The sequence below is a fragment of the Podarcis muralis genome, chromosome 7 (assembly GCF_964188315.1).
Source record: "Podarcis muralis chromosome 7, rPodMur119.hap1.1, whole genome shotgun sequence".
Lineage (NCBI taxonomy): Eukaryota > Metazoa > Chordata > Lepidosauria > Squamata > Lacertidae > Podarcis > Podarcis muralis.
In genome coordinates, this window is record NC_135661.1 from 8,864,788 (window position 1) to 8,888,367 (window position 23,580).

At 47.1% G+C, this 23,580-nt stretch overlaps 1 protein-coding gene across 1 annotated transcript in view; it reads left to right on the plus strand.

Moving 5' to 3' along the window:
• The first annotated feature begins 4,651 nt into the window (after positions 1-4,651).
• TMEM116 (transmembrane protein 116) overlaps positions 4,652-23,580 on the plus strand; it is a 41,066-nt gene continuing 22,137 nt past the window's right edge. Inside the window, exons 1-4 of the mRNA XM_077931166.1 lie at positions 4,652-4,809; positions 7,567-7,613; positions 9,029-9,092; positions 14,177-14,317. Of these exons, the coding sequence (XP_077787292.1) occupies positions 4,744-4,809; positions 7,567-7,613; positions 9,029-9,092; positions 14,177-14,317 (318 nt within the window). The 5' untranslated portion in view covers positions 4,652-4,743. The remainder of the gene's footprint in view (positions 4,810-7,566; positions 7,614-9,028; positions 9,093-14,176; positions 14,318-23,580) is intronic.

A 23,580-nucleotide genomic window follows, 5' to 3' on the forward strand; every position in this document is an offset into this window, starting at 1 on the left:
GAGCCGATCCGTACCATCATATGATCTAGAAACTTGTGTGTGTTTTTGGTGACGCTGAAATCTTTGCCCAGTACCAGATCCCCCCACATAAACAATATGTGTCCACCTCACTCTCAGTGGGGAGAATTGGGTGGGAGCAGGAAGCTGAACTGCCGCACTTGCCCGATTCCTTTTGATTGCCCCCTGGAGTTTCTCCTTAAGGATGTAACTGGCCATCACTGCCCCTGTGGGAGAGAGTTCCACAGGCCAGCTATGCACTGTTTGAAGAAGTCCCTCCTTTTAGCTGGCTGCGTCTACTAGCCATGATGGCTGTACTGCTGGAAGCAGAAGGAGGGGAGAGTTGCTGTCAGGGCCAGCCCACCCATGAGGCAAGGTGAGGCAGACGCCTCAGGCAGCAGATCTGGCCTCCCAAGGAATGCATTGCCCGCTGCCGCCGCTGCCAGTGCTGTGGCACGCTGCTTGAAGGCGTTTTGTGGCTTGCCTCAGATGCCAAAATGTCTTGAGCTGGCCCTGGTTGTTGTGCTTGAAGCCTGCTTGGGAGCTGTGCTTTTCTTTAAAAATTAAATACTTTTGACAAGAAAACAGCCCTTGGGCTAGGAAAGGATAGCTGCTCCTGTTTCAGGAGACTGAGCTGGAGGGACGCTTGTCCAAACAGACAAAGGCTTGTGTCGACTGCTGGCTCTTCCTGGTTCAAAGGTGTTCAAGAAGGGTAATGAGTCTGTGGAAAAAGTAACATATCTGATTGACAGCCTGAAATTGTCCCCCTGCCCCAAGTGACTGGGCCAAAGCCACAGGGCTTCTCCTTTTTAGTGTTCATTTTCCACTGAAGGACAAAACACTGGCTCATTTCAAGAAGACACAAAAGACTTGCTCACTCAAGTGGAGTCACAGGTGCCTGTTTTGACGAGAGAGCGGTAAATCCAGCTTGGCACATCGCTCTCTGCTGCCCTTTCATTGAGTTCCTTTTAAGTTTGCAAAGCTTGGATTTTATTTGTGATGTTCTGAAATAACAAGTACCGTACGTTCTGGCGTATAAGACGACTTTTGAACCCCGGAAAATCTTCTCCAAAGTCGGGGGCCGTCTTATAGGCCAGGTATGGTTGTGGCAGGCGGCGGCGGCTGGCTTGGAACGGCGACGGGCAGAAGGATGGTAAGAGCCGCCCCCCCCCCACCTCCATCCCTGGCCGCCTCCTGAAGCAGCAGCAACCGCGGCAGCCTCCCCTTCCCACAGCAAGGTGGTGCACGGCTTCGGCCAGGGCTCTGAGAAGCTGGGCATCCCCACAACTGCCAGAACTACCAGTCGGTGAGCGCAGCCCTCCGTTTTGCTGGACGGCCGACCGGGGCTTGCTCACCTTGCCTTGGGCTGCTGCTGCAACGGCAGAGGCAGTGGAGGGGTGTGCCCTCTGCCCCTGGCGGCACTTGGCGGGCTTTAGGTTGGGGGGCTGCCTCTAATTGGCTGCAGGCGGAGGTAGTCTTATACGGCAAGTATATTCCAAACTCTATATTTTAACAGGAAAAGTTGGTCGTCTTATATGCCCAGTTGTCTTATAGGCCGGAAAATACGGTATTAGGAAAATTTTCCCTTCGGTACTTCCTTGCAATTATAAATATTTTTGATTTTCAAAAAACACACTCGCAATAATAGGAAGCAGAGAGCAGGACGATAGGGGCAGGTCTCATATAGTTGGGACTGGTGCTTTTTTTGTTTTAACTTGTTTTTATTGGGTTTTGAAAAGGGGGAAAAATCCCAAATCAATATTTCCCCATAATTCTTAAGAAACAGTTCAGCAGAGGCACCTGCCTAAAAGACCCAGTGTTTTCTCTTAGCTTCCGTTGAACCTGGGCTAGGATTGGTGTACTCACAAATCTCCTTTTTTGCACTCTTCCCACCCTTGACAATTTTGTTGAGCAAGTCGGTCATTCACTGGCATGTTACAGAACATTTTTGTCTCGCAACCCCTTAAGGGAGGAGCTTATTCAGAGCTCAGCTGCATCCTTAGGCCACAGGCCCATCTGGTCCAGCGCCCAGATTCCTGCCATGGTCCAGCAGATGTGGCCAGCAGGCGCATGAGCAGAGGATGCTCAACTGTCTTCCACTTTTGCAACCAGCAATGTATCTGGAGGTACACTGCACTTGTCTGTGGTCAGATTTCAGTGGTCAGCAAACTTTTTCAGCAGGGGGCCAGTCCACTGTCCCTCAGACCTTGTGGGGGGCCAGACTATATTTTGGAGAAGAAAAAAATGAACGAATTCCTATGCCCCACAAACAACCTAGAGATGCGTTTTAAATAAAAGGACAAATTCTATTCATGTAAAAACACGCTGATTCCTGGACTGTAGGCGGGCCAGATTTAGTAGGCTATTTGGCCGGATCCAGTCCCTGGGTCTTAGTTTGCCTACCCATTGATTTAACCTTCGGGAGGTTTAGCCACCTGAAGTCCTACCCACCGTGAAACTGCCTAATTTGTCTTGGACATATTATTATCTAGTCAGGTGGGATGCAAATTTAACATTAAAGCCATATGGTGCCTGTGATTATATTGCCACATTTTGTCAGGGCAAAACTTGAGGGCTGAGGTCTCTGCGCTTCCCTCCCCACACACCAATTTGGCAGAATCAGTCCCACTCACAAATGCAACAAGGCTAGCTTATTACGTTTTGAAATAAGAGGTGCACGTTACAAGACACTTCAGTCCAGATTCTAAAATCAACCAACTACCCCAGTTAATTCAGATTCCAGAAATTCATTCCATGCCATGTGAATAAGCCCCTCCCCCCAGAAGTACCGTATTTTTTGCACCATAACACTCACTTTTTTCCTCTTAGAAAGTAAGGGGAAATGTCTGTGCGTGTTATGGAGGGAATGCCTATGGGTGGCGGGGGGATCTGCAGCAGTCGTGAGCAGAGGATCCATGGTTCCCCTTCCTTCCCTCCTCCGTGGCTTGCTTTGAAACAGCAAAGCGGGAGAAGAGCCGCTGAGTGGGGAGGAGAGAGGGACAGAGAGCCTGCTTCTTTAAAGGAGCAAAGTGGGAGAGGAGAGGAGCCGCTTACACGAGTGTAAGCGGCTCTTGTCCGGTTGGTTCCTTTAAAGCAAGCAGGCTCTCTGTCCCTCTCTCCTCCCCACTCAGCTCGCTAAATAGCAGCAAAGTTTTTCAGCTCGCTAAGCCGGGGATGAGCGGGGAGGAGGGAGAAAAGCAGAGCCTGCTTGCTTTAAAGGAGCAAAGTGGGAGAGGAGAGGAGCCCTCTTCCCTTATAACCCTCTTCTTCATTATTAGTAGCATCCTTCTCCACCCACCCCACGCATGCTTCTTCTCCCCTCAAAACCCCTCGCCTGCATTATTAGCAGCATCCTTCTCCACACACCCCACGTGTGCTCCTTGTCCCTTGAGTGCTTTTCCTTCCCTCCCCACTTAAAACGTGGTTACAAAGCACAGATCCACATGGATCCTCAGGATTTTTGCACTGGGTCACCCCAAATTCACCATCAGATCACATAGCATTTCCATGGCTACATTTTGCACCAAAAAAATCACGCACCCACTTGCCTGGGGCCGCAGTGGTGCAAAAACGTGGTTACAAAGCATGGATCCACATGGATCCTCAGGATTTTTGCATTGGGCTACTCCAAACTCACTGTCAGATCACATGTCTGTGGCCACAGCATGAACCACAAAAATCATACATCCACTGTTTAATTTAGAATATATATATTTTTGTTTTCCTCCTCTAAAAACTACGTGCGTGTTACAGTCGGGTGCGTGTTATAGAGCGAAAAATACGGTAGGTTTAGGCCAGGGTTTCCCAAACTTGGGTCTCCAGCTGTTTTTGGAACTACAACTCCCATCATCCCTAAGCTAGCAGGACCAATAGATTTAATCAACCTTTGCCTCCTTACGACATTTGCCTAGTCAGCGCAATGTTCAGAGGATATGATTAATCCTGGTTAATAAAAAAAAACCCTCAGGTGGTCTATATTTATTAATATTACTTGTCGCAGAGATGACGGAAAAGACGAGGCCACGATCCATTTGGATCAGTGGCATAACTGCATTGGAGAGCATTGCGCGGCGGCCAGCAGATGGAGATACTGATTCATTAGTAGAAGGGACCGCAGTTTAAATTCAGGGAATTGTAGCGGCTGGTTTCTCCTCGTATTATTCTGGGGGATTGTGAAAAACGGGTAGGTGGCTGTGGATCCGCAATAAATTCTGGAGAGCAGCAAAATAAAAGTCCTTCTCCCCAAGCGAGCGCCTCTGGAATGGATGGCTTTACCCGTGACGCGGGGGCCGCATGGAGGCTTAGAGATCGTAGACTCAATAGCGCTGCAAAGGGTTCCAAGGGTCATCTAGTCCAACCCACGGCGATCACAGCCCCGGGGCTGCACCTACTTTTGATCTGCAGAGAAATTTCCCTGCCGTTTCTTCCCACCTTTATCGAGGGTCTTTTTCCCTTTCTATTTGCTCTTTGGTTTGTCTAAAACCCCTCTTTTTCCCCATTTCACTACTTAAAATTTCCGGTCCTTTTTTCCCTTCCATCATCATTACCAACAGCATCATCATCAAACCAGTAACTTTCTGCTTTCCCCCCTCTCTCCACTCCCCGCTCATCGCCCTGTTTCTCCTCCTTTTCTCCAAGGGGGCGCGGAGGTTGCGCGGCTGCGCCTGGGGCGGGACCAGCGAAGGCGGGCGCGGGGAGGAGGAGGGCGCTGGCCGGCCGCTCCCGCGGCTGCTCCGCCTGGCTAGCATGGCTTTCTCGGCGCCCGGCGCTGCCTCCGGGGGGCTCCGCAGCCAGGACGCCTGGTCCCAGCAGGTAAGCGATGCCCTCCCTCTCCAAGCAGACCCCGCACCTCTTGGACTCCAGTCCTTCCTTCCTTCTCGGCAGCCCAGGATCACCCTCGTTTTTCCCCACCAGAAGTCAGTCTCTTCTGGACGCCCCCATCCCATCCCAATTTGCTTTCTGAGCAGAGAGAAGACCCCTTTCTGAGCAGAATGGGGGATTTTGCCCCTCAGAAGAGTTATCCATGGCTTTTCCAATGGAGAAACCCACCGCTGCTTCTGGAGTCCCTTGTGCAGGCTCCTTGCGGCTCCCTGCAGCCTAATCAGGTTTCTAGTCCTCTGCGTGGAAAGATCCATCCTTCCTCCGCTTAGCTGCCCCTCCCTCTCCCTTCTGTGCTCACGTTTGGCCATCCGTGGCTACTAGTCATCATGGCCATGTCAGGATCAGAGGTATAATATTCTTTATACCTTCAGCAACAACAGCACGCCCTCAGCTACACCGGCAATATACTCAGGCTGACGAAAACGTGCAATGGTTTGGAGGCTGTGGGCAGAATAAAGGTGCCCACCCCAACTCTTCAAATGCTAGAACTTCTAGGCAGCTGGGGACGGGGGCGGATATGTATCCAGAACAAACGAGAGGAAATTGGGTACCTGAGACAACTTTCCTCCTGCTAAATTTCCCTTGTGCATTTTGTGGTATTCTCCATCAGTGTTCTCCAATTTGCTTTGCAGGAAAGACTCTGCGCAAACATTAGTAGGATGACAATGAGTGGACATATCCTGTTTGAACTTAGAACTGCTTTGAGCCCTTAAATGCTTTTAAAAGTACAGTGGTACCTCGGGTTACATATGCTTCAGGTTACAGACTCGGCTAACCCAGAAATAGTGCTTCAGGTTAAGAACTTTGCTTCAGGATGAGAACAGAAATCGTGCAGCGGCGGCGGGAGGCCCCATTAGCTAAAGTGGTGCTTCAGGTTAAGAACAGTTTCAGGTTAAGAACAAATTAAGTACTTAACCCGAGGTACCACTGTAAGGTGAATGCACAGCAGCTAGAAAGGTTCAAGCTATGCTTCAGTTAGCAGAACTTGGATTTGAGTCTATCTTCTGTTAAGGAGGCAAATACGGAAGGTTGCATTTTTAAGTGTTGCCTTGTTTGTAAAGCCTCCTGGGGCGCATTTATCTAATGGCAGTCGGCCATGAAAATCTAAATACTAATAAAAACCATAACTTACTCTGGGCATAACTGTGGAACTCACTGCCACAGGATGCCTTGGCATTGTGCTGCCTGCTGGCTCTGATGTTTTTAAGAGTGGATTAGCCAAATGCATGAAGGATAGGGCCATGAGTAGGTTATTAGCTCAACGGAGTCTTCATTTCAAGGGCATCAGAAGAGCCTGACAGCGACTCAGACCAAAGGAAGCCCATCTAATCCAAGTCCCATAGAGGCCAGCTAGAAATCCCGCAAGCAAGAACCTGATATCAGTAGCCCTTTCCCTACTTGTGGTGCTCCCCAGGGGAATTCAGTTAGTTCCCAATGCTGGCATAATACATGACCATCATTGTCAGTAGCCTTAAAAGGTAAAGGGACCCCTGACCATTAGGTCCAGTCGTGACCGACTCTGGGGTTGCAGCAATCATCTCGCTTTATTGGCCGAGGGAACCAGCGTACAGCTTCCGGGTCATGTGGCCAGCATGACTAAGCCGCTTCTGGCGCATGGAAACGCCGTTTACCTTCCCGCCAGAGCGGTACCTATTTATCTACTTGCACTTTGAGGTGCTTTTGAACTGCTAGGTTGGCAGGAGCAGGGACCGAGCAACGGGAGCTCACCCCGTCGCAGGGATTCGAACCGCCGACCTTCTGATTAGCAAGCCCTAGGCTCTGTGGTTTAACCCACAGCGCCACCCATGAATTCCATATTTACAGCTCCGTACCATGTGAAGAAGTCCCTTACAGTGGTGCCCCGCAAGACGAATGCCTCGCAAGACGAAAAACTCGCTAGACGAAAGGGTTTTCCGTTTTTTGAGTTGTTCCGCAAGACGAATTTCCCTATGGGCTTGCTTCGCAAGACGAAACGTCTTGCGAGTTCTTGCGAGTTTGTTTCCTTTTTCTTAAAGCCGCTAAGCCGTTAATAGCCGCTAAGCCGCTAAGCCATTAATAGCCACTAAGCCACTAAGCCGTTAATAGCCGCTAAGCCGCTAAGCCATTAATAGCCACTAAGCCGCTAAGCCGTTAATAGCCGCTAAGCCGCTAATAGCTGTGCTTCGCAAGACGAAAAAACCGCAAGACGAAGAGACTTGCGGAAACGGATTAATTTCGTCTTGCGAGGCACCACTGTATTTATGGCATGTATATCCCACCTTTTTCCTCCAAGGAACTCAAGGCGGCATGCATGGTCCTCCCCATGACCACACTGGCTCTGAGTATATCCACATGTTCAGCCCCTGACCAAGTGCAACCCACAATGCATTGCTTTGCCAGCCTGGTTCCCTCTATACGTGCGGAACTACACCTCCCATCAGCCCCAGTGTCATGTGGCCATGCATGCTGAGGCTGATGGGAGTTGTAGTCCAACGCATCTCAATCTGAAGGACACCCAAGTTGTTGAAGGCTGTATCATAGAATCATAGATCTGGAAGGGACTCTGGGGATCATACAGTCCAAACAATGCAGGAATATGCAGCTGTCCCGTACGGGGATTGAACCTGCAACCTTGGCCATACCAGCACCGACTGAGCTATCCCATGGTCATGCAGGGATACATCTCATTTTGCTCTCTCTTCTCTCCAGATCTTTCCTGTCATCCACTGGATCCAAGCAGTCATGGCTACTTTGAGGTACTGCAAAGCTTCTTCTTTCTAAAGATGTAACCTGGGACCGATGGAGAGGCTGGTCTCTCGTTTTAGGATAGCTCTGGAACTCTTTGAGGATTAGTTCTCTTCTCTTTTACTGGCCGTTGCTGATGTTCTTTATTTACTTATTTTGAAAGCCTGCTGTGAGTCACCTCGAGTGTCAGAGAGGCAGAAGATGAATGTTTTGAATGAATGAAATGAAAATGTCATCAGCTAGGAGTTTTGACAAATGAAAACATTTTCTCTGCCCCTGTTGGCCAGGGACCCCCTTGAAGGGCATTTGTGCAAAGACCTCGATGCCTGCTTTGGGTCTCTACATTATCTTTGTGCCATTAACTTCAGCAAAAGTTGGCAGGGGCAGATTTTTGGTAGGATGGAGAGACGTATGTTTGGTAGCCTTCTGCTGTCTGCAGATCAAGCCGCTGCTAAAAGCACAGTAATGAGGCTTGGAAAAAATGTTGGCAACCCTTTGCATATGCCAGTCCTTTTCATTCATTGTCTAAGGCAGTGGAAGCTGGAAGTAGCAAGGATTAGGCTGTGTGTGTGTGTGTGTGTGTGTGTGTGTGTGAGAGAGAGAGAGAGAGAGAGAGAGAGAGAGAGAGAGAGACAGAGAGATAGATGCAAAAGCAAGAGCTGAAGCGGTCATCAACTTCTTTTCCTGAAGATGCTCCTACGCCAGGGGTAGGCAACCTAAGGCCCATGGGCCACAAGCGGCCCACGGGGGTCATTTATTATTATTATTTTTAAATAAATTTTTATTAATTTTCCAAACACATAATGAAAACAAACAATACACAAAACAAAAACATACAAACATATAAACATGTATAATTTCATAATCTTATTTTCATGCACCTTACTTCTCGGACATTTAACCAGCCCACGAGCTGCCCCCAAATTGAGCCACCCACTCAGCGAGTCCCTGCGTGCTGCGCTAAACCAGTGCAGCACGGCGCAGGGACTCGCTTCTGCAGCGCCAGAAAACGCGTTTGCACCGACGCCGGAAATCATGTCTGCTGGAAATCGCAGGTGCACGTGCGTGATCTGGCCCACGGATGGATCTCCGCTGGAGTGAACCGGCCCAGGCGAGGTAAACCTTGCCGACCCCTGTCCTACGTCCTTTAAGCAGAAATTCGGCAGATAAGCTTTCTCCCTCATGCAGGCTCAATGATGCAGAAACTGTCACCTACAGAATTTCTGATGGCCACCTGCTGTTCAAGGCATGAGAGCCCCACTAGAAGGAAAGTTGGCAACAGTGGTGGACCTTGGCATCTCAAATTTCAGTGGCACCCTGTGCAATGCCAAAAACTGACACGCACCCCCCACACCCACCCACTTCTTTCCCTCCATTACATGTCAGGTAACCTTCTGCTCATCCAAGCAACTCTTTGTTCCCACAGTGTAATAGGGTCCAGCTTGCTGATTGGTTATGCAATGCTCCAGAATACAGCCAGATCCCCCCAGGTAAGGGAATTTCTTTTATTGCTTTTTTATTTTTATTGGTTTTTTGAAAAAAGAATTAAGCTCAATTGCACTTTATGTAAGCAGCTCAGGAGGGAGGGGCAGCAATCTCCATGAAGAATGTTTAAAAATTTCAAGGGCATTCTTCCCTCCTAGTTGCTAAAACAAATATTTCACTCCAGAGGCTGAATCATCATCTTGTTTCCTTTCAGAGCAGCAGTCTAGAGCCCTGTTATAAAGCTGGGCAAGAGCAGAGCCCCTGGCAAGAGGTCATGTCATCCATTGGCCAATAAGCGGCTGCTATTATTATTATTGGTGGGACATGGGTGGCGCTGTGGGTTAAATCACAGAGCCTAGGACTTGCTAATCAGAAGGTCGGCAGTTTGAATCCCCGCTACGGGGTGAGTTCCCGTTGCTCGGTCCCTGCTCCTGCCAACCTAGCAGTTCAAAAGCACCTCAAAGTGCAAGTAGATAAATAGGCACCACTCTGGCGGGAAGGTAAACGGTGTTTCCATGCGCTGCTCTGGTTCGCCAGAAGCGGCTTAGTCATGCTGGCCACATGACCCGGAAGCTGTACGCCGGCTCCCTCGGCCAGTAAAACAAGATGAGCGCCGCAACCCCAGAGTCGGCCACAATTGGACGTAATGGTCAGGGGTCCCTTTACCTTATTATTATTATTATTATTATTATTATTATTATTATTTTCATCATCATCATTTGCATTTATAGTCCACTTTTTTTATCCAAGGAGCTCAAAGTAGTGTGCATGGTTTTGCCCCTCCGAACAACAACCCTGTGAGGTAGGCTAGGCTGAGAGGCAGTGACTGGCCCCCAACATGACCCAATGAGATTCATGGCAAGGAGACCAGGGTTCAAATTCCCTCTCAGCCATGAAGCTCACTGAAGTGACCTTAGGCCTGTCGCTGCCTCTCTCAGGTTAACCCGCCTCACAGGGCTGCTGTGGGGATTAAATAAGGAAAAGGAATAAGCAAACCACTTTTAGATCCCTGGAGAAAAGGAAGATGGTGTATAAATGCAATAATAGAAAAGAAGATGAAGCCTTTCACTGCATGCCTGTGCAGAGAAACTTCTCCTGTTGACTTTCTGTCTGTCATGCCACCTCTGTCTGTGTGTCACACTATAGTAGCTGGCGTGGGACACACACAGTGAGCGAGGAAACCAGCAACTTTATTACAAACCTTGGAATTAACAGCAAAAAAAAAAAAAAAAAAAAAAAGGGGGGGGGTTATTTCATTCTTCATGGCTTCATGGCTTCAAGGATGCTTTAAGCACAGGTGCCCACAATCTTGGACTCTTCAGATGTGGGTGCATTTTAAAAAGATATATTTATATAATTCGAAATATTTAAAAATTTCGCATACATGCATCCTGTTGCTACAATCAGCATCTACATAGAAAAGGCCACATTGACACCATACATTTAAAGTGCTAGGGTACCACTTTAATGAGTTGTGGCTTCCCCCAAAGAATTCTGGTGTAGCACCCTGCTTGTGGTTAACGCTTAGCTGGAATGAAATATTCAACGCAGCAATAGAGAAATTAAAATAATAATTTATTTGTCAGACAAATAAATGAGAGGCACAGTGGTATATGGTTACCAAGCTCTGGCCTGGCCTCCTGCCATTATGGCCAGCACTTATATTCCCTTAATCCAGCCCCCTTTGCTCCTCCTTGGGCTGCCTCTGTCCAATCAGCCTGGTTGGATTTTCTATTGGCTGATTGCTATAACCAATCCTAAAAGATACACCCATATCCTCCTGTCCTTATATGGAACACAAAGAGCTATATATTGTTACATCTATAAATGACAAATAAGTAGTAATATATCTTACATGTGTCTCAACAAGGAATCTTAATTACCAGCTCACCTCTTGCCCTCCTTGCCCTATTGCCTTCTAAAACAAATGGTTAATCTTAAATTTTTATCTTAAACATATGTCAAGGATCTTGAGTTTCACATCAACATTGAAAGATCTCCTTCATTTGAAGGTTTCTAAACAAATGCCTGACAACTATATATCAGGAGTGCTTAATGGCGTCTTCCTGTCTGGCAGGGGGGCTAGGCTGGTGGCTGACTTAATTTCAGGATAAATACAACTCTTACAACTATATGAAATAAGAATCTAGCATTTCTTAAATCCTTTGCATAATTACATCTATGCCAATATACTTAATACACAACACAGGTAGCCTCTTAAAAGGAATAAGGCCTTTGTAAAGTAGAAAAAGGAACTCAGTAAAAAACAGCTTCAAAAAGAAGCCTGTTCAGTCTACACCCCCTCCCTCAGCCAGCTGCTTTCCCCATTAGCTCTTTCCAACATTTATTGCCCTTCAACTCTCTCAGTTTAAGAAAGAAACAGCTTTTAAAAAAGACTTCCCAAAAATGCTCTTTTTCTGCCAGCTAGATGCTTCTCCATTGCTCTTGGCCTTTTAACCTTAGGAAGAAGATCTGGCTCATTTTACTGGGAGGCACATTGGTATTATTTTACTATTTACTCATTCCTAATTATGTTTATCTCTGCTTTTTTATCTTCTGTAACATGTAGGGTCAATGTCCTCGCTCTTAGCCTGTAATTCCCTTTTTTACGACTTTGAGAATTGTTTTCTGCTATAAATCAAGGGGCCCCTTGTCTAGGAGGAAAAACATTGCCAAGGTTCTCTAAGCAGCTGGTCTTCTGCCTGGCATGAAACTTTTGAAAATCTAAGCCCATTTAATTTAGGAACCTGATCAAGATATAAGCCAATATAAGTCTTGATTAAAAATGCAGTCTATATTCAGATGCCACACTGGGAAGTGTAGTTTTTTTTTAAGGGTAGTGAGGGACCCATCACAGGTTTAACACTCAGTTCCTCTCCACAGGGAACTGTGGGAATTGTAACTCTGAGAGGGGGATAACGGGGCCTTCCTAACAACTCTCAGCACTTTTAACAAACTACAACTCCCAGAATTCTTTGGGGGGACGACCATGGTTTTTTTAAAGCGGTATCATAGCGCTTGAAATGTATGTGGTGAATGTGGTCAAAGAGCAAGAAGACAACTTGGTACATGTCAAATGTGAAGGGGCTCTTTCCGGACCCCCATGGTTACTATGCAGTTTAACAGTTTCCTTACCCCAACAGAGGGATTTCAAAGGATGCTTATAGGATTGGAACTTGTGTCCAAAATTGCTTGGTTATGAAGGGAGGCGATGGATTCCTCTCCCAATGAGGGTCCTTCCCACATTTCATGACCGTTCAAACTCTGTTTACAGGTTGAAACTTTATTTGCATCAGCCATAGCAATGAAACAACAATACGATATACGAAGGTTAAATATCTGCCGACCAAGAATCCATTTCCTGCCCCTGATGAAGTGGACTTCGGCCACAGAACCTTGTGCTGTAATAAATTGGTTACCCTTTCATGAGCCGCAAGACTGCTTGCTGCCAAAGACTACCGTATTTTTCGCTCTATAAGACGCACCAGACCACAAGACGCACCTAGTTTTTGGAGGAGGAAAACAAGAAAAAAAATATTCTGAATCTCAGAAGCCAGAACAGCAAGAGGGATCGCTGCGCAGTGAAAGCAGCAATCCCTCTTGCTGTTTTGGCTTCTGGGATAGCTGCGCAGCCTGCATTCGCCCCATAAGACGCACACACATTTCCCCTTACTTTTTAGGAGGGGAAAAGTGAGTCTTATAGAGCAAAAAATACGGTAATTCATGTAATCTTGAAATGCTTGCCCCTCCCACAGTTGTTCCTGCTAAAGAATGGAATTATTTTACTTTATTTATAGTACTCATATACCATCATATCTTAACCAGAGTGACTACGAGGTCCTTTCTGAGAAGGCTGCGCATTTGTTTGTGAGAACCAGCTCAATGGGACAGATCTTAAAGCTTCGGCAAATTTGATAGGTCAATAGCAGTATTTTAACTGAAACCCAAAGGGCCGGTCCTATCATTAGGCAGAGTGAGGCCCCTGCCTCAGGCAGCAGGGCCTGGCTGTTCCTGCTGGCTGTTATCCCACCCAGCCAGCTATTTCCCCTTGGTTGCCACCCAGGCCGTCCTGGACCCCCTAATGCAGTGGTGGCCAAACTTGGCCCTCCAGCTGTTTTTGGACTACAACTCCCATAATCCCTAGCTAACAGGGCCAGTGGTCAGGGATGATGGGAATTGTAGTCCCAAAAAGGCTGGAGGGCCAGGTTTGGCCACCACTGCCCTAATCTAACCTGCTGCCTCGAGGGGTCGTGAGCAGAAGATGCTACCCCATCATTGGCGATGAAGAAGCAGGATTCAACCCCTGGTCTGGTTGGCTTCTGTATGTGGAATGGGAAAAGGGCACCAGAACTTAAAGCAGTGCATAGTTAAAGTACAGAACTCCCTCCAGCAGGAGGAAGTGATGGCCACCAACTTGGCCGTCTTTAAAAGAGGACTAGATACCTTCATATAGGGACGCGGGTGGCGCTGTGGGTTAAACCATAAAGCCTAGGACTTGCCGATCAGAAAGTTGGCGGTTCGAATCCCCACAACGGGGTGAGTTCCCGTTGCTCGGTCCCTGCTCCTGCCAACCTAGCAGTTCGAAAGCACCTCAAAGTGCAAGTAGATAAATAGGTACCGCTCCGGTGGGAAGGTAAACGGCACTTCCGTGCGCTGCTCTGGTTCGCCAGAAATGGCTTAGTCCTGCTGGCCACATGACCTGGAAGCTGTATGCTGGCTCCCTCGGCCAATAAAGCGAGATGAGCTTTATTGTCGGCCATGACTGGACCTCATGGTCAGGGGTCCCTTTACCTTTTTAGATACATTCATGGAGGAGGACAATGCCACAACAGTGTGGTGTAGTGGTTAGAGTGTTGAAACGGGACCTGGGAAAGACCAGGGTTTGAAACCTGAACTCAGCCATGAAGCTCTGGGGGGGGGGGGCAGCCACTGCCTCTCAGCCTAACCTGCTTCACGGGGTTGTCATGGGGATTAAATAAGATGGAGGCGAAGAAGCCATGGGCTCCACCTTGAGCTCCCTGGAGAAAAAGGTGAGTTGTGAGTGCAGTAAATAAGGAAATAACAACCGCTCCCTCTGCTTCTTCCCCAGGGACGGCCTTTGTTCTACTTGAGCCTCTTGGATCTCTTTCTGGGCATGAGCTGGCTGTTGGGGGCTCTCCTCTACAATGAAGAGGCTGCCATGTCCGCAAGCCAGGAGGCAGCTTGCTACAACCTACAAGCCACAGCGGAGGTCAGAATGATGCCGGCACTTTGGCCTGTTTCAGGGATGGAGAGTGGTTTTTTTGCCTGTGGTGCTAGCGGCAAGCTGCCTAGGGAGCCAAGGTGCTGTAGTGGTTAGAGGGTTGGACTAGGACCTGGGAGAGACCACGTATAAAGACCCCTCATAGCCATGTTCCAGAGTCTACTTCATCTAGACAAAGTTCAAGATAACATCAGTCCCATTTAAAACAAATACAGTGGTACCTCGGGTTACAGATGCTTCAGTTTACAGACACTTCAGGTTACAGACTCTGCTAACCCAGAAATAGTACCTCGGGTTAAGAAGTTTGCTTCAGGATGAGAACAGAAATTGTGCTCCGGCAGCAGCAGGAGGCCCCATTAGCTGAAGTGGTACCTCAGGTTAAGAACAATTTCAGGTTAAGAACGGACCTCCAGAACGAATTAAGTTCTTAACCCGAGGTACCACTGTAGATTACAGGTGGTCAAGCAGAAGGCAATTAGAGGCAGGGCCTTCTATAACGTGGCTCCATTTTCATGGAAAACACTCCCTGGAGAAGCCAGTCTGGTCCCATCACTGTTAGCCTTCTGCTGCGTAGTAGGGATGTGGCTGTTGTCCCAGGAGGCTTTTGGGGTCCTAATTCTATACTAATTATGCTTGGTTATTTTTTCCTGCTTCTGATACAGTTTTATTGGGTTGTTTGTTTGTTTGTTTCATGGGGTTTTGTAACTGTGGACTTACTAGTGCTCTAAGAGAACTGGTCTTCCTTCCCCTACCCCATGTTGTTAGGTGCCATCAGGTTTTCCTGTTCCCCCAAAAAGCAGAATGCCGTATAAAAAAAAAATTGACATGATTTGAAGGCATCTGAAGGCCTGAGATGGTCTGCTGGAAATTGACCAGTGATCAAATGGTCAGTGGTCCACTGGTCCACCTTTGGAGAACTAGGACTTCCTTGGACACTCTTTACAAAAGCAAGACAGTCGTCCAGTTCTGAGACTGCTCTCGCTTTTCTGGTGCTTTGCAGACTGGAGCATTGGGAATTTCTCCTTGGTTGCGCCAGCTGGAATGTGTGCTGGCTGGGTGCTGAGCTGTCACAAGAGGTGTGGTTTGGTAAACATGTCAGGCAGCCCTGAGAGGGCAGGGGTGGCTTCAAGGAGCGGAGCCAGCTTCTGAGTAGGCTCTTCTAGACCAGAGCTTTCGAAACTGTGCATCGCAACACGTTTGTGTGTTGGTGTGTCGCGCAAATGTTCCTTACGCTCCTCCCGGGGCTGGAAAGGCGTTAGTTTAACCTCTGGCTTGCTAGTAAAACTGAATTACTGTGTTGTGAAATGATGCAGGTCTAAAAAGTGTGTCACCAACATGAAAAGTTCGGAAAGCTCTGGGTTGGAGGCAGAAGACAGTTGCCTCTTTGATTAAAACATACCTGCTTGCCCCAGAAACTTGCCGATCAGAGCAGCGGTTGTCGTAAGGCTGTGGGGGTTGATTGGGTTTTGCCAAGTGTTTGTTGGAAGAAGCCTTACGCTAAACCAGGAAATTAATCTGCCGAGCGCAGAATTGTCTGCTCCCACCGGGGTCTCAGGCACCACTTGATAGGGGAATTGCAAAGGTCTCTTGTTTGCTTTGGGATAGAGCGAAACCATAACATGGGTCTGTGCCAATAGACTTTACCTGGCAGTGAGCAGGTGCAAAATTGCAGCGCACTTCCTGGAACGAACATGCAGAAGACTTTCTCAAGGGAAAGCAGTAACTGGTGTTCCTGTGCTGTGCAGATGTGTTTTATACTTTTGATCCCGGGGTCCAAAGTCCCTGTGATCCCAGTTTGGAAGCTAGAGCTAAATGCTAAATACCCACCTCACAGTTGTGGGTGGTGGTGGGGGGTGTATTCAGAGCCGGTCAACCCAATATTCCAGCATCTGAAATTTCTCCAGGCCAGGGGTAGCAGGTGTGGTACCCTCCAGATGTGGCTGGGCTCCAGCTCCCAGCCAGAATGGCCATTAGCCCAGAAGGATGGGGGCTGGAGACCAACATCTGGAGAGCATCACATTGGCTACCCCTGCCCTAGATCCTAGGGAATCCTATTTATTAACATAAATAATAATAATTAATCTGTACAAACTATTGAGATTTCTAGCATATAATGCATTGGGAGGAGCGCAATTTATTTATTTATTATCTATCACAAATAGCCATTCCCAGGGAAGACTACAGTTCAGGTCATACTCTTCATGGTAGCTATACATCCTATACAGTTTTAAAATGTGGCTCTTTTGGAGAGCGGTGATTGGGTTGTTGTTCTTATTTTTATTAAATAGAATGTGGTTTTTATGTTGATCTTTTCTGTGAACTGCCCTGAGACTTTCGGGTATAGGGTGGTATATAATAATAATAATAATAATAATAATAATAATAATAATAATAATAATGGCAAAGATGCTTTGATGAGTTTATCTTTAAGACCAGACTCATTTGTATACAGTGGTACCTCGGGTTACATACGCTTCAGGTTACATACGCTTCAGGTTACAGACTCCGCTAACCAGAAATAGTGCTTCAGGTTAAGAACTTTGCTTCAGGATGAGAACAGAAATCGTGCTCCGGCGGCGCGGCCGCAGCGGGAGGCCTCATTAGCTAAAGTGGTGCTTCAGGTTAAGAACAGTTTCAGGTTAAGAACGGACCTCCGGAACGAATTAAGTACTTAACCTGAAGTACCACTGTATTGCCCAAAATGCCACCATCTTGCACAACATGTGCCCAGTTTTCTTGTCCTTTTTATCACTCCTGTTAGGAGTTATTTTCTCACTGGTAGCCAGTCTCCAGATACTCTTAAACTTTAAATCCAGGGATAATCCTGCTGGCCTTCCAAGTTCCAGAGTGCTGTTCCTTGTGAAGAGGGAGTGATGGTTAAAGTACTCTAGGAACAGTAGCTCTGGGAGGGGGAAAGGAATCGCTTAACATCTATCAGACCTGTCACAAACTACAGTTCCCAGGATTCCTTGGGGGAAGCGATGACTGTTTAAAGTGGTATCATAGTGTTTTCAGTGCATGGTGTGAATGTGGTCTGAATTAGGAAGAACCTGGACTACTCCTTGAATAGCCTTTGCAAGCCCCACTGTAGGACTCCCTGATTATAATCACTATATTCTTTCTTTTTAAATGACAGTGGCCTACTGGTTTTCCAAACCTTCAAGCTTATTGTTCCACATGTATCATCAGTCATGCCAGGAAATCCAATCTTCCTGTTTCTGTGTTTTCATTTTTTCCATTTGCTGGCATGCAGCACATCTGGTCTTTCTGACATTTCCCCCGGTCCCTAGTTTGCTCTTGCCTTTAAGAGAGCATTTGAATTATTCTGAAGCTGTTTACACATCCAAAGGAAGTTGGAGCATCTTGCCTGTATACAAAAATTGCCCACAGGCCTGTTTAGAAGCAAAATGCTGAATAAATATAGGCAGAGCGTTTAGCCAAACCACATTCCTGGGCTCTGTACCCAGAAGTTCATCTTTGAGGCCCTTTGTAAACTGCCTCCCGCAATCAGTATGCGAAGGGTTCATATGTGTCTCAAATCAAGTTAAATCTTTATCTGTGTGTAATTTGTGTAGGTAATCTTGCAGAAGAATCTGGTTTGCCAAAGTGGGAAATAGGATACTGGATGCCTTTGGTCTGAGTCAGCAGGGCGCTCTCTTCTTAGGTTCAGAAAGTGGTCAAATGTAAAAAATTTGTTCGAGAAAAGCAAATACGTTCCCTTGAATTCAAAGTTAATGCATGTGTTGCTTTCAACCACCAAAGGGCACGTTTGTGGAGCAATCTGGCCAGCACTTGTTTGTAGCTCTTTGTTTAAATTAATTCCACCCCTAAAAGCTGGGCCGTTTTGTTTGTTGTTTTCTCCCAGCTTGTTGAGATACGTCTGCCATTTTCTCCCTCTCACCTCCACTCATCCTGTTAATAATTCCTGCATGAATAAAGCCTTTGAACTTCAGAAACTGTAAGCGATTATTCCCATCTAATTGACCCAAGCTGCAAGGTCTGCTAACAAATTTTGCCAGGAAATTAAAGGCAGGAGACAGCTTTCTCTCCAAGTTCCTTGCAGTACCTGCTGGACAGGCATGACTATGGCTCAAATTCTTGAAAGGGCACTTCCTTCCCTACAGGCCTTCTTGGGGGTTGTGATCAGCAGAGAGGGCCCTTTGGCAGATCCATCACTCTAAGAAGTTCTCTAAGGTATGTGTGTGGCGTTCTGGGGTCTAGTTCTAGATCCATATGAAGATCCTGCTGGATCAGGCCAATGGCCCATCTATTCCAGCATCCGGTTCTCACACTGGCCAATCAGATGCCTGTGGGAAACTAGTGTATTTTTCCATGTATTAGACGAGGCTTTTTGACTCAAAAATCATGCCAAAAAACTGGGGTCGTCCAATACACAGATAGTGGCATGGGTGGGGGGAGAAGCGGCATGCTGTCACATGTGACCTACCGCACATGTGACCTACGTAGCAACACCCCACCCCGGGTTTCACGACACTTTCATTCGCCCCTGATCCCTAGCTAGCAGGACCAGTGGTCAGGGATGATGGGAATTGTAGTCTCAAAACATCGGGAGGGCTGAGGTTGAGGAAGCCTGCTTTAAACCAGCAGTCAGGGTGGATTTGATTTAAATCAAATCAATTTAAATCACTAGTCCGTAAGACTTGATATAAATCATTTTTTTACAGACTCATTCTTGCTGGTATAATCTTAATATTTACAATCAGATGAAAGTTTCACTTTTTGGAATAATTAATTTTTAGAGTAGTTTTTACAGTTATATTAAAAGTTACTGATTTGGTTATACTGTACAATTAGAAATACATAGACAGTGAATTATGAAATTATTTTGAGGTTTAATAACTTAACTGTTTATAATTGGCCTTTATTGGAAGGAGAAAAATAATCACTTCCTTAATAACAATTGATTTAACTAAAACAGTAACATTATAGCATATGTATCCATATTTGTTAACTGATGTGGTTAAACAATTAAAAAAAAACTTAGACTGAGTTTTAGCACACATGAAAAAAAAACAAATCCTTATTTCCTGATGAATAGCCTTTGGACTATAATGTAACTTAAATCTTGAGGAAGATTTTTCCTCCAAAAGCATTTTATTTTTAAAATCCGATTTAAAGCAAAAAAAAATCCAATATAAATTTTTAAAAATCCAGTTTTTTTATTAAAAAAACTCATTGATTTTTATCCACCCTGCCAGCAGTCTAACCACACTATCTCTTTCTGCATGCCACTGCAATATATTTACCAAACTCCAGCAGAGCCATCCCTCAGCAACACTCCCGGCTTGCTGTCTCTGCTTGTTCCCATGTTCTCTCCAGTCGCCTGTCCAGAGTTGCCAAAGAACCATTTGTGTTCTTGAGGATCCTCTCGTGACCCCATCCAAACGTGAATTCCATGCTCCACTGACATGCAACAAGGTCCTTGTGTGGCTGTTGTACAATTTACCTGCTCCCCCGCCTCCCCGCCCTCAATTAAGTCCAAATGGCCTAGAAAGCTTTTAATAAAATTCCACTCCATTTGGCCAGCACAATGGAATCGGAGGAAAGCAAAGCAGTTATAATGATGGGCGGGAAAAGGACAGGACAAAAATATCAGAAGAGCCCAGCGGGGTCAGACGTAAACCGCATACACGCTGACCCCGTTTGGAGCACTAAAATGAACTTTCAATCCAGAGCATCTGAACCTTTTCAATCCAGAGCATCTGAACCAGAGCATCTGAACCTTGGACTGTCACTTCCGTCCAAGTGGAGACCTTTGTCGAATTCAGATCAATGAGTGTGACCTTCCCGAGTACTGTAGTGGGAAATCTGAGTGGTGCCCCAATGATGTGTACATGCAAGACGGGACGCCGTGCAGCAAACACGATTCCCATTGTTATGCCAAGCAGTGTTGGACTCACAACTACCTGTGCGCCAGGATCTTTGGCTATGGAGCCAGAGCGGCTCCAGCATCCTGCTTTCAGTCTCGGAATACTGTGGGGGATAAGTATGGCAACTGTGGCAGGGATTGGTCAGGAAGTACTTTTGTGAAATGCCAGCCTCAAGACGTAAAGTGCGGGAGAATTCAGTGTAGCAACGTCAGAGACGTACCTTCAATACCACACTATACCGTGACTCCCACTGAGTTGTCAGGCGCTGGTGCTGGCTGCTGGAGCGTGGCCTACCATGGCGGGACAGATTTGGTGGATCTCGGAATGGTGCCTGACGGCACTCCATGTGGCCCTGGGAAACTCTGCAAGAACCAGACGTGCATTTTCAGGAAGAAGGCAGTGTGTGATCCCAATAAACAGTGCAGTGACAGAGGTGTTTGTAACAACCGCAATAACTGCCACTGCAACAACGGCTGGGCCCCTCCGAACTGCAAGTTTTGGGGCTCTGGGGGAAGCATTGATGGTGGGTCTCCAAGGCAGAACTGGAGCACAAAAGTCGTGAAACGAACTTTTGAAACAGTGATCCCTCTAGGAGTCCTGGTTCTTGCCGCTATCACTTTCATTGTGCCAAGGCTGTGGAAGCTACCAGGATGGTTTAGGCAATTCACCAGCTCACAGGTTGGAGGGAATCTGCAAGGCAGCAGCCCAGATGTTGACAAAGTTGATTCCTGACGCTTTTGCAAAGTAAAGGAAGGATTGAACTGTACAGATTCCAAAGAGTAATGCTTGTGGACATTTCAAGGCATCCTTGGACCTCCTGTTAGAAGAGATCTGAAGGCTGTCTTAGGGAAGTTTTTAATGACTGATGTTTTATATCATATTTTTATTTTTATTTTTTTAAAAAATAATATTTATCACTTTTAAAGGTACCCCTGTCCGTATGGGCCAGTCTTGCCAGACTCTAGGGTTGTGCGCTCATCTCACTCTATAGGCCGGGAGCCAGCGCTGTCCGGAGACACTTCCGGGTCACGTGGCCAGCGTGACAAGCTGCATCTGGCAAGCCAGCGCAGCACACGGAAACGCCGTTTACCTTCCCGCTAGTAAGCGGTCCCTATTTATCTACTTGCACCCGGGGGTGCTTTCGAACTGCTAGGTTGGCAGGCGATTTATTATTTATTACTTTTACAACAATTTAAATAACCCAACATTATTTGTAACCTCAAAAGGGTTGCCTGTGTTCCAGATCTCCAGTCCAATCAGGACAATACTTGTGTACAGCACCCGGAAGTGCACACCCATTAAGTTAACTATGTCCAAAATGAGGTATGCCATCCTGGTTTCATTGGCACCTTCAAACTGAAACAGCTTCTCGTCCACAACAATGTAAAGCTCAATGTATTTTGGGTGCCTTGGGTCACGCCGGGTCCCCCTTTCCGCCCTCAGTTCTTCTGCCTGACGTTTTGCAACTGGAGCTCTCATTCCACACATACAAGGCTTTGGTTCGTTGATCAGGTAGAGAAGGTGCTGAAAAGCTGAAGAATCGTGGAAAGGCTCTATGCCATAATTTCTGTCTCTTGATACTTAGGAATCCTGTCAAGCCAGAGCAGGTCTTAAGAACCACAAGCGAATTGGCTACGCCATCCACATGCCCTTCGTGGTAGCATTCAAGAGGGATGTAGGGATGACTTTCGATCCGTCTGCCCTGGGAACCGTATGTGAAGAGTGGGAGGTTTTTGACCATGAAGTCATCCTTCCTGGGCTTCAACTGAATGATGTAGTCCTTTCCTGATACATTGAGGATATAGGAAAGGTCATCCTTCTTGGCTTTCCCTCCAAAAAGCACCAACTGCCTTGGGGTGATCACTTCATACCACGTATACTCAGGAGCAGGAAATGAGCTGGTGGGAAGGAGGAACCCCAGCAAAATAACAGGATTCGTCAACTGCAGAACCAACCATTTGTGGAGGCCACCGCTGCCACGTGCCATGATTTGCTTCCACTATTCACTATCCTTAAACAGCCTAGGGTAGAGAGGAGACAGACTGGGCTTTCTGACTTAACATCCCCACCAACTTCCGCAACTTTAGGGCCTAGGCACCACCATTTTCTCTTCTCAGAAGCTGTTGGGGTCACCTTTCCGGGTGATAAGAAGGACCAAAAGGAGGAAGGGTGGACACCAGAGAGAGGAAGATACCCCAATAATTATATTCCTCTAGTCCCAGGAATTCTCATTTAATCTTCTAAAGTGTGTTTCCAGAGACTTCTAGACGACAAAGAGGGAGGAGGAACCACCATACCGGAGGTTCAAATGTCCTCTCCTGTGGTGGAAAATTCCATGGCCAGGCTAACAGTTTCTCATGCTTTTTTGAATGTGGACATTCCATCGGCTGAGGCAGGTGGGCATTGGAAGAGCACGGAACACGGGAGAGAGCAGCTGTTTACTATTCTCGATGTGGATCAGGACCCACTTATTGCTGGAATCCTGGCCAAGAGGGCTAACCTAGGCCACATTCACACTGTGGGTTTAAAGGGGAATTGTGAAGGAAGAGTATACATGAGTAGCCAACAGTGACAGGGGGAAAGGTCAGGTGGGCTAAAGCTCAGAATGATCTCAGGCTTGCAAGAGAGGTGGAAGATAATAAAGCCACTTCCGAACTGAAGAGGAGGTGGGGTTGTGGGCCCACGCCCTCCCCACGCACGCGGGGGCTGGCTCACAGCCCCCGCAAGAATGAGGGAATCCTCGGGCGTCTCATCTCCCTGCCTAGCCAATCGGCTGGTCGGGGTGGTGGTGGCCTGGGCTATTTATGCCCGGAGTGCCTGAGGACCGCCCTCTCTTCGCCTCTCCAGCTGATAGCCGATAGGCCTAAGCCAATACCGCTCAATTCCTGCAATCAATAAAGTTGTGGCTGTTTTCGCCCATTAACCTTAAATACCGTGTCATGTGTATTTATTTCTCAAGGGGGGAGGGGGACTTGCCACACAATAAAGGTTTATTTGGTTATGTTCAAAGCAGCAGGAAGAAGAAGCAAGTGCTAGGTCCTCTGCGGGGAGAAAACGGAGAAATGCTCTTGAGTGACAGAGAGAAGGTGGAGGCTGCTCAGCACCTACTTGACCTCTATCCAAAAGGAAAGCCGTGCCCAACCTGGTGATAACACAATAAACAATGCAAGGAGGGAACTGCAGTCCAATAGAGGAGAAGTGGTGGGAAAGGAACACCTAGCTACCTTAAACAAATTCAAAGCTCCAGGGTCTGATGAGCTGTACCCAAGGGTACTAAAGGGGCTGGAGAATGTAATCTCAGAGCCTCGGTCTATAATCTTTGAGAATTCCTGGAGAACGGGTGAAGTCCCTACAGACTGG